Source organism: Culicoides brevitarsis, chromosome 1 (genome assembly GCF_036172545.1).
Source record: "Culicoides brevitarsis isolate CSIRO-B50_1 chromosome 1, AGI_CSIRO_Cbre_v1, whole genome shotgun sequence".
Taxonomy (NCBI): domain Eukaryota; kingdom Metazoa; phylum Arthropoda; class Insecta; order Diptera; family Ceratopogonidae; genus Culicoides; species Culicoides brevitarsis.
In genome coordinates, this window is record NC_087085.1 from 43,775,459 (window position 1) to 43,787,633 (window position 12,175).

The 12,175-nt window shown below is 22.9% G+C and overlaps 1 protein-coding gene across 1 annotated transcript in view; it reads right to left on the bottom strand.

Annotated features, from left to right (window-relative positions):
- Positions 1 to 12,175, bottom strand: part of LOC134837905 (putative uncharacterized protein DDB_G0286901) — a 73,372-nt gene that overhangs the window by 53,745 nt on the left and 7,452 nt on the right. Inside the window, exon 2 of the mRNA XM_063853298.1 lies at positions 10,414 to 10,526. Within this exon, the coding sequence (XP_063709368.1) occupies positions 10,414 to 10,526 (113 nt within the window). The remainder of the gene's footprint in view (positions 1 to 10,413; positions 10,527 to 12,175) is intronic.

The following is a 12,175-nucleotide window of genomic DNA, read 5'->3' on the forward strand; positions in this document are numbered from 1 at the left end:
TACTAAACTCGCCTTAAACTCGGCGAAGAGATTCGCAGTCATCGCCAGAAAGGGAATGATTGGTTTTACATTTTTAGATGCACTGATTTATAGTTTTGTCTGCAGCAAAGTTGTTTTGTTTCAGTAACAACATATTCAGCTACAATAAAAAAACAAGAGAGGAGACGGAAAAAATTGTAGTGAATTAATTGGATGTTGTTTCGGAGTCGGAGTCATCTCTCTTTGCGTGGATTGTGAGAAATTTGTGTGTCGCCCATGTTATTTAGATATATTTGATAATTTTTTAATGTTTCGTTTGATTTAAATTTTTTACGAAATTTTTCTTATTTAATAATTTTTTTAATTTAAAAAAAATAATTTTTTAATTTTATGAAATGGTTTTTTAATTTTTTTTTAATTTTTGAATTTTTGAAAATTTTATTTTTAAATTATTTAAAAAAAATTAAAAAGAAATAAAAATTTTAATTTTAAATTATTAAAACAATTTTTCAATGTTATAATTTTTTTTTTAATTATTGAATATTTAAAAAAATAATTTTTTAATTTTAAAAAATATTTTAATTTTTATTTAATTTTTTTAATTTTATGAAATTTTTAAAAAAAAAAATTTATTTTATTTTTTAAATTTTAAAAAATTATTTTTAATTTTTTTAAATTTTTTTAATTATTATTTTTTTTCTTAATAATTTAAAAAAAAAATTAATATTTATTTTTTAAAATTTTTGAAATATTTTTTGAACTCTTTAAAATTTTAATTTTTAAAATTTTTATAATTAAAAAAATTTAAAAAAATTTAAAATCTAAATATTAATATTTTTCTTTCAAAATTAAAAAATTAAAATTTTTAGTTTTTTAAATTTTTTAAAATAATTATTTTTAAATTTTTGAAATAATTTTTTTTTTTTATATTTTAAAACTGAATATTTGAATTATTTGTTTCAAATTATTACGTTCATTTTTTTTATTTTGTAAAATTTTTAATTTCATTAATTTTATTTTTTTTAAATTTTTTAACACGAAATATTTTAAAATTAAATGAATTTTTTTTTTAATTTTTTAATATTTTAAAATTAAATATTTATTTTTTTTTTATTTTTTAAGTTATTAAAAAAAATTTAATTGTTTTACTTTTTTTATTTTTATTAAAAAAAAAATATTTTGAATTTTTTGAATAATTTTTTAAAAATAAAATTAAATTTTTCTTCAATTTTTTTTTTAATTTTAGAATTTTTTATTTTTTTTTTAAGAATAAAGAAGCTGAAATGAAGTAAGTTACTTTTCGAATCTATTCCAATTATTCCAAACCAAGCAAAAACAAATTATTTGACCAATTAAACTCAAAAAACTGCGAGACACAAATCCCTCACAAATCTTAAGTAAGTACAAACAAAAGTTTCCCGCAAAATAATGTTTCTCGTCTCGAAAAGAAAAAAAAAGAGTTAATACAGCACACGGTAATAAGACACAACAAAAAAACATAATAAACGTGAACAATCATCAGATTCTTTTTAGAATTAAATAAGAAGGAGGCAAAAAAAACACAACTTATAGCGAAGGAAGGTAACATCAACCATAACATCAACAGAACGGTAAAGAATGTCAAATGAATGTCTTAATGAAGTCATTTTATTATTACGCGCTGTGTAATCAATCTCGTAGTTGTTGTTGTTGTTGCTGTTTTTTCCACAAATAAATTAAATTACAAGTTTTTGTCTTGTTCGTAATTCCATTATTATTATTATTATTACGAAAAGAAAAAAATCTAGCAAGATCGATAATAAATCTCGTGGTGTAACATTAACTCGCTATCGATGGCATTTTTCTTAATTGAAATACGCATCAAGTCGAGCGCAACTATGTGGTCTCTTAAACAAAAAAAAAAATTCGTAATTATCTGCGAATTCTATTCGTTCACGTTTTTTGCTTTGTGACGCGATGAGAACCGACCATGATACGCAGATTTTTTGCCGAGTTCTATTTCATTCATCACATGTTGTGTGAAAAAAAAAATAAAAAACATGGAAGTTAAAAATAAATAATTTAAAATATTTTTGGGGACGGTTGATGTTCATGTTCTATACTTCGCAAGCCACTCCCTCCGCTGTAATTATCGTCGAATGCTCTATTTATGATTTTTTTTTCAAAGAGGTTCGAAAGTGTTTTTGATGTTATCACGGGACTTCAAAAGGTGACAAAAAAGAGAAAGAAAAAGCCGCCGCATCACTTTTTTATATATTTTTTTTGCCCTTATCTGATGGCAAACAATACAACAATAAATAATAAATAAAAGCTATTGAGCGGTTGATTTATCACTTTGAGCCTCGTGACAAGGTACACAAAGACGAAGCGAAAGGGTTCTAACTACCGGCTGCTAATTTCAAAGCAGTTTCGTAATGTAGCTGTCAACTGAAAATGATGTATTACCCTAACAAAAAAAAAAAAAAAAAATTGAAATAAAAAATTTACCCTATGGGCAAAAAACGGGTCAGATTGATCGCTTAAGGGATCAGGTTGACCCCTCAAGAGTCAAATTGATCCCTTAAAGGAATTTTTTGATTCATTAAGGGATCAATTTGTTCCGTTTAGGGTTCAATTTGGTCCCTTAAGAGATCAACCAAATCCCATAAGAGATCAGCGGATCTTTTAAGAGATCAGCGGATCTTTTAAGAGATCAGCTGATCATTTAAGAGATCAACTTGATAGATCTTTCGAGTTAAAAATCTACAGATCTAAAAAATTGAATCTTTCAAGAGGTCAATTTCATCTCTTCAAGGGGTAAAAATTGACTTCTTAAGAGATCAAACTGACCTCTTGAAAGATTCAATTTTTCGGATCTGTAGATCACCAACTCAAAAGGGGATCAGGTTGATCTTTTAAGGGATCAGGTTGATCTCTTAAGGGATCAATTTGACTCCTGAGGGGTCAACCTGATCCCTTAAGTGATCAATCTGATCCGTTTTTCGCCCATAAGGTATGAAATTTGGAACGTGACTCGAAAAAAAAAATTAAATTAAAGAATTTGATGATGGCATTTTGAGTTCTCGAGATTTAGTGAACTAATTGTTCATCAGATGTTCTCGAAAGAAATTCTCATAGATCGTGAAATGATGATTGCACGTTTGCGTGTTTCACAAAAAATGTGACAAAAATGACACCCAACCGTTCTTCATGCCTCATAAACTGTCTATGTCTCTCTCTTCTACAAGTTAAATTCTGTCTTTTTAATTCAAATTTACGGTCATCATGCTATTTATCGCTGCAAAAGTAGCAAAACAGCGACACACTGGCATTAACTAACTAATAAGCGGTCTTATTATATTTTATTTTTTTTTTGCATTGTTCCATCTCACGTGTTTGTGTTTGTTTTAAAAATGAGAATAAAAAGGTGTTTACGGGAACAATAAGGCGGCAAATGAGCCCTAAAATTACATTTACACACAGTTTTTCTGTCGTCGTCCTCTGTTTAAACATTTTTTTTTACAACAACAACAAATGTGTCGCCGCTTGTTTTCTCCTTCGTTTGCGCTTCCACAGTTTTTGTGTTATTTTTGCGACGAAAAAAAAAATAAAATAATAATAATAAGGAGGAATTCATGTAGAGAAGAGCGTTCGAGAACAGCAGAGAATTTAACAGGCGGTAAGTATTGAGTACATAAATTGTGTTGACATTCGGGTTGTTGGTTAACAATGCACTTAAAATAGCGGCAAATTTTACATTTTTTTGCAATTTAAACCAATTTTCAGTTTTTTTTTCTTTTCTTATTTTTTTCAGGTTGAAAAGAAATTGAACAGAAAATGAATTTTTTCTTTGTCATGACCCTCGGTTTCCGTTCGAGTTTTCGTACAATGTGCTGTTAGTTGAATCATCATTCCGTGAATTGTGAGAAAATTGATCTCGCGCATTAAAAAAGGTAATTTTTCAAAAAGTTTATGAAATAAAAAATTTACTTAATAAAAAATTTTAAAAAAAATAAAATAAAATAAATAAATTTAAAAATAAAATTAAATTAAATTAAAAGAAAATTAATTTAAAAATAGTTAAAGAAAAATTTTATAAAATAATAAAATTAAAAAATATTAAAAATTTGAAAATTTTATTAAAAATTTTTTTTTTATTTTATTATTTTTTTAAATTTTATTATTTTATTTTTTAAATTATTTTTTTTAAATTTTTTTTTTTTTAAATTTATTTTATTTTTATTAATTTTTTTTATTTTATTTTTTTTAATTTAATTTAATTTTTTTAATTTTTTTTTAAATAAAATAATTTTTCGAATTTTATTTTTTTTTTAAAAAAAAAATAAATTTAATTTAATTAAAAAAAAATTTATTAAATTAAAATTTTTTAATTTTTATTTTTTTTTATTTTTTTATTATTTTTTTTACTTTTTTATTATTTTTTTTTTATTTCATTTTTTTATTTTTTTTTATTATTATTTTTTTTTTTATTTTATATTTTTTATTTTTAAATTATTTTTTTTTTAAATTTATTTTTTTTAATTTAATTTTTTTATTTTTAAATTTTTTTCATTTTATTTAAATTACTTTTATTTTATTTTATTTAATTTTAATTAATTAATTTTTTTTTAATATTTTTTTTTCATGAACTAATATTTTCGAATCAATGGAAAATTTTCAATTATTCCAATTAATTCAAACCAAGCAAAAAACAAAATTTAAAAAAACTTCGAGACACAAATTTCTCACAACCTGCACGATAAGTAGACGACAATTCAATATCAATTCATTTCAATGTGTCGTCTCTGCTCTTTTAATATCATTATATTAAGATGCAATGACTAATAAATAAATTAAGCGTAACATTGTCTTGTCGTGAAAATAAAAATGTGCTGAACACTGTTATTTTTTGCACATTCACCGCACTCTTCGCAGCTCATGTAGAGAAAATTGTCTTGAATTCTCCTACTGTATACGACTTTTCGACCGCAATGCTTTTGGCATTTTAGTTGCAAACGATAATTTAAGGTTTCATCTTCGATTCCTTTTCGTTTTTCGCTTCTAAACAAGATGATGATGATGATGATGATGACGAGACGGAACAAGACGGAGGTGAAGATGAAGAACAGTTTGAGTTAAACGTAATTCCATGTTTTGTTTGGTTGTTATTTTATCTTTTATTATATTGTCTCAACTTGATATATTGGATGAAGAAATTATTTTAATCGCTTAATATCATGTTTTATGTACTCTCTGCCTCATTTGCTGCAGTTCTCAAGAAAATCTGCAGAATTTGATTGAATTGTTATAAATTTTTCTACGAACTTTTTTATGATTATCCATAAAAATGAAGAAAATTTTATCTTTCCCATCAGAAGGTGCGTAATGATTATTTATCCATATTGTTTTGCTAACGTTTAATTTTCATCTCAAGTCTTAGTCATTAAATGCTCATTGCGCAATGCGAAAAAAAGTACAGAGAGAGAGAAAAACAACACAAAATTAATTGTAATAATCATAATAAATTATAAAATGCTGCCTTTTTTGCTTTACAACGTTCGTTACAAGACAAGCAATAATAATGAAACAATTTCTGACTAAGACGTATCAAATGCGCGTTAAATGACGACTACGTGCTAAAGCTAAGCTCTGCGATTTGAGGCAAGGTATGTGTGGATAAATGTAATAAAATGAAGACATTTACTTTTAACTCGCGTGACCTGTTGTAAATTAAAATGAACTATAAATAATATTATTATTTGTGGTGTTCCAACTTTGGCATTTACTTGGAAATTTGATATCAGGTTTGGATGCAAGGTCGGCGAATGAAAGGAATTTGTTATGATTCAAAAACTGAAGAATTTTAATCCTTAAGGAGCTTTTAACATCTCTTCTCTTTGAGTTTAACACTTTCAGAAGTTAAAATAAGCCCTTTAAGATGTTAAAAGGCTTGAATTAACTTCTAAAGTACTCAAAGCCCCAAGAGATGTTAAAATTAAGGATTAAAATTCTCCAGTTTTGCCTCCTACGCGTTTTACCTTTAATTAGTAACTAACAAAAAAGTCGTAAAAGTATCAAAAGTTTTACCACACCGAAAAATAATATCTTTTGTACTTATTCATGAATTGATGTTGCTGATGAAAATAGGCTATTTATACGAAAAATGGGCGTTTTAATACACCTTTTAATTTATATTATGCCATACACTCTCTCTCGCTCTCATGTGCTTACAATGTTGATGATACGTATCAAACTTTTTGATATCTTAATTGAAATCGTATTGCTCCTCTCTACCTTTCCCAGTTTCTCGTAGCAGCGTTTTTCATCACCTGTTGTCGTTGATTTTTAACCGTTTCTCCATTTATTTATCAATTAATTTAATACCGTAATCGTGTATTTAATTTTTTTTATTTTTAGTTTTACGAAAGAGAATGGGACTTGTTTCTAATATTTCTCTATTAAGGCAAATAAATAATAAATAAATTTACAAACGACGCGAATTTATTAATATTTTACGAAATTCATGATTATAAAGAATTAGATAACGATCAACCTTTTTTTTCTTTTTCATGATTTTTGAATCTAAATAAATAATGCGAATGATAAAAAGTTTTAACAGTGAGGGGCAATCAAATTTTTGAACTTTACATTTTTTATGAATAATTGACGTTGTTCAACGTAAAAAAAAATAAAAGTTGAGAAACTTGAACAAGTCAGGTGTAAATGATTTATTTATCATAATTTGCGTTGAAATCGAAATTAATATATAAATATAAATCTAATAACAACTTTTAACGTGTAAAGTGATGTTGGAAGGACAATTTGTCTTTTACAATTGTACAGAGTGTTTTATTTTTACAAATTTTTATTTAATTTAAATTATTGAATTAAAAAAAATAATTTTTATTAAAAAAATAAATAAATAAAATTTAAAAAAATATTTAATTTGAAAAAAATTAATTAAATTAAATTTAAAATAAAAAAAATTAATAATTTTTTTTATAAAAAAGAAAAGTTAAACATTATTTTTTTTTTCACGAATTTAATGAATTTAATTGAAAATAAATTATTTTTTTTAAATATTTAAGAATTATTTAAATTAACAAAAAATTATTTCTTGAAACAAAATAATTATAATTTAAAAAATAATTCTTTAAATTAAAAAAAATTAATTCTTATTCAAAAAATAAAAAAAAAATTAAAAAAATATTTATTTTGAAAAAAATTAATCCTTTGAATAATATCAAAAATTTTTGAAAATATTTTGAAAGAAAATATTTTTTATAAAATTTTATTTAAATAGGAAAATTCAAAAAAAAATTTTTTTTAATGAAAAAATTTTAATTTTAAATATAAAAAAATATTCAATATTTAATAATTCCTTGAATTAAAAAAAAATTAAAATAAAAAAAAATTAATATTTTTAATATTAATAAAATTATTTAAAAAATTATTAAAAATTCATAAATTAAAAAAATTGAAATAAAACTCCCTGTATTTTATAAAATATTAATGATGAGAAACAAGTTTCTGTTGTAAATTGCCCTAACAAGCCGAAAATTCCTGTTTTTATTTTCGTTATCTCTAAAATTGTTTCATACACATGTCTCGGGCATACGAAAAAAAAAGATATACAAAAAGGTGAAAGGCGATGTAATTGTTTATATTTATTATATTATCATTAAAAATGTGTACGAAAAATGTACAAACAAGTTAAGTTGTTAGTTTTGCTGTGTGGCTTGTTCTTGTTTCGCTGCAAATATCTTGTGCGATATTATTATTACACAACAACAACAACGGCAAACATGCGAAAAAAAATTTTTTTTTGATTTATGGGTAAAAAGTACATAATATATGCATTTGGCTCACATCCACATCAGACAAGACTTTAAAAGTTTTAACGAGACGAATACTCTCTGCGAGTGATAATAAAGCATTTTTCCTTGCAGTCTCTTTATTATTGCTTCATTTTTTTTCTTTCTTCGTGTTAACAACATATTCACGATATCATGAAACAATGAAATAACGCATTTTATCGCGCTCTCTTTCACTCGCAGAGTTAGTTTCTTTTCTGCTTCTCACACACAAAAAAAGGTAAAAACGAAACAAAAAATTGGAATAAATATTTTAATGTATACCTTGAAGCATTTTACATAATAATCAAGCAAGTTCCTGCATTACCGAAGGAACAATAATAATAATATGTAATAAAAAAGGCATAAATGTGCGTGTGAGTTGTTCATATCGCATCGTAGAACGCCATGCCAGAGACACACAAGCGATGCATAAGATGAAAGAATTATGTGCTCTCTTTCATCTTCTTACGCTTAATAAAGTCATCAATTGTGTGTCATGTTAGTTGCAGGCTCTTGTTTTTCTTTTTTTTTTGTAGCAAGTAGGTTACAAAAAAAATTACATTAATTTTTCAAAAGCGAAAAAAAATCGTATGAAAAGTTTTAATGGAATTATTTGCTTTTCCATCCTTTGCATGCGGATGAATTTATGATTAATTAATTTTTTTGAATTAATTATAAAAGTTTTTTGACAATTTTTTTACGTCAGTCGTGATTCGTTATTATCGTTCTTTTTTTCCTTATTTTTCGTTTTTTTTTTCATTTTTTTTTTTGTGAAAAATTTGGACAAACGAATAAAATTGGTATCATAAATTTAATAAAAAAATAAATTTATTGATGCAATTTTTTAAAAATGAAATAAGTAAATAATTATTTTAAATTTTTTAATGAAATTTATTTAGCAAAAAAATTATTTATAATTTATTTATTAAATAAAATTTATTTAAAAAAAATATTAATAAAAATTAAAAAATTTTTTTTTAAATTTGCAAATTTATAAATAAATTTATTTTTATAATTTAAATAAAATAAAATTTAATTTCAAGAGGAAATTCTAAATTTCAAATTTGTTAATGTCAACTACAAAAAAATAATCGATAAAATTAAAAAAAAAATTTTGAATTTGAATATTTTAATTTTTTTTTATTAATAAATAATTTTTTTTTTTAAACAAATTTTAATTTTTTTTTTAATTTCTTAAATTTTTATAAATTTTCTTATAAAAAGAATAAATTAAATTTTATATAGAATTCATCAATTAAAATTAAATTTTCGATTTTTTTTTTTAATTTTTGACACATTTCAAAAATGTATTCAAGCTATAAAATATTTGTAAATTTCAATTCAAAAAATGATCGTTAAAAATTAAAAAATATTTTTTTTTCCTGAATTTGAATAAACATTAATTTTAAAAATCTTATAAATAAAAAAATAAATTATTTAAATAAAATAATTTTTTTTTTAAATTTTTTTTTTTTTGAAATTTTTGTAAATTTTAAACCTTTTTAAAAAAAATTATAATTAAATTTTTTTAATTGATGATTTTTTAACTAAATTTAATTTTTATTATTTTTGTAAGAAAATTTATAAAAATTAATTTTAAAATTTATTTATATTTAATTAAAATAAATTTATTTATTTACTTATAAAAAATTTAAAATATTTTTTTTTCTTGAAATAAAACTTTAAATTAAAATGTCAACAAATTGCCCAAATTAACCTTAAATTCATTCATTCAAATTTTTTTTCCGCGAACCAACCAAAAATTTGTCATTTTTCTTCGAAATCTAATATTTTATGGTTCACCTCTTTTGAATAAATTAATTCATTTACATTTTTTATTAAATAAATAAATTAGCGATAAAATCATTTTTAGATAAAAATGTGACTTTTATCCATTTTTTTCGCAAAAATCAAACATTAATAACTTAATTATTGTTCGTAAATAATTTTTTACACTCTTCACGCTAATAATATGCATGATCAATTCATTCTACTTAAATACGTTATCGTCCGATCAAACAGGTTTCTGCAATTAACATTCATTCAAAAGTTGCAGATGAAAAAAAGTTCATAGTTAAAATAATGAAATAAACACCATCGAAGCTGCGCGAATCCATATTAATTTCTGCAGTATCTGGTTGTTGTGGGTGATAAATTCTCTCTGCTCGTAACGAAACGCGATCCAATGCGGCGCGGCGTTACAGCAGTAGGCAAATATGTAATTTATGGGAAAATAAATTAGCAACAACTCTTTTTTTTGTATTTTACGTTTTCTTTAATAATATTCAAAACGAAGAATCCGCATATCCAACTTCTTCTAAGGAATTTTAATTATTTTTATGTATGTCTGAGTCGAGTAAAGGTAACGTCGGTGTGCGGCGTGTATACATAATTTATTAGGTGATTTACAGAGAATTTATTACGTTCATTTTAAAATTGAATTTTGTAGAGTCGAGGCTCAATTGAGTTGTTAAAATAAATATAATAATAAATAAGTTGCGACAGATAGCTGATAAGAAATTACAGAAAAAAAAGGAGTGACCTTCATTTAACCTTGATTGGACAAGAGAGAATAATTAACTGCATATTGGATACTTACTTCCATAAAAATAACGATGTTATCAGGATGATGAAGACTAATAAAACGGTGATTAACAATACTATGGCTGACGTTTGGAACGACGGACCGCTCACGTAACTAGCATCGATTGTCTGAAACGAGAAAAAAAGAGTTATGAATTAATTTTTATAAAAAAAAAAAAATTGTGCGAAAGCAAATTATTCGTGCGGATGATATGTCGTTCGTCTTCGAAGAGAAAAATGCGGAAATTATTAAGCACGAAAAAATATAAATATTTTACTTTATTGAAAAAATGAAAAGAAATTTTTTCCGTCGTCTCTTATGCTTGAAGTCTTGAAAGAAATAGAGTTGAGACGTATAAAATATAAAATTTATTATTGCCATTGAAATTTTTTTTCTTTCATGCGTGTGTACAAACTTTTCCTCATATATAACTCAAAAAAAAAAAAATGAAAATTCAGAAATTGAATTTTGTTTATGAATACTTCTTTATGCGAAAATAATAAAAAAAATTGTTCAAAGTTAAAGAGGAAGAAACATAAATAAAAAAATAACTTTAATGGAGACGACTTGTACATACGAAAAATTTCGGTAAGTATGTAAAAAATTTTCAATTATTAAATTTATTTTTTTTATTTTTAGGAAATGAATTTTTTTGAGAAGTCAAACATTTTTGGTAAGTAATTTTTTTTAATATTTTTTTTTAAATATTAAATTAAACTTTTATTTCAGAAATTATTAAAGATAAAATAATTTTTTTTCCAAACCAAGCAATTTTGAATTTTTTTACATTTAAAATTTTAATTTTTGACACATTTCAAATATACATTCAAGCTATAAAAAATTTCAAATTTGTAAATGTCAATTCAAAAAATGACCGTTAATATTTTAAAAATAATTTTTTCCCTGAATTTGAACAAAAATATATTTTAATTTTTTTTTAAATTTATTTTAATTCAATATAAATAAATTTTTAATTTAATTTTTATATATTTTCTTATAAAATAAAGAAATTAAATTTAATTAAAAAATTAATTAAAAAATAAAATTTTAAAAAAATAAATTTAAAACTTTTTCAAATAAAAAATAAAACAAAAAAAAATATTATAAGTTAATTTTTTAATTGATGATTTTTTAATTAAATATAAATTTTTAAAAATGAAAATTTATAAAAATTAAATTTAAAATTTATTTATAATTTAATTAAAATAAATTTATTTATTTTTTTATAAAAAAATTAAATTTTTTTTTGTTTCTTGAAAAAAAAACTTTAAATTAAAATGTCAAAAAATTGCTCAAATTAATTTAGCCTTAAATTCATTCATTCAAATTTTTTTTTCCGCGAACCAAGCAATTTTGAATTTTTTTAGAACTAAATTTTTAGGTTTTACAGAACTTTTTGAACATTTAAAACGATTTAAATGAACAGAAAAATTGACTGACGAAAAAATTTAAAAAAAATATTCTTTAAACGATCGACTTTAAAAAAAAGCATTTCCCTTCCATCATCATTCATTCCCTTTCAGTACTTATTTGATATCACTGCTCGCATCATTCAAAAGTACTCCGTTACTTGACAAAAGACGGATGGATGTCTAGTCTAATATTTCTCTGTCTCAAAAAAAAAAAAATATTTGAAACGAACGAATCATGAACGGAAGCGAACAAACGTGTGAAGACATGATAGATGTTCATAAGCTTTGCTACTCACGAAAAAGTACCTGAAAAAAAAAACTATGGTACCTCGAAAATATTAAAAATGTACACACACACGTGTACT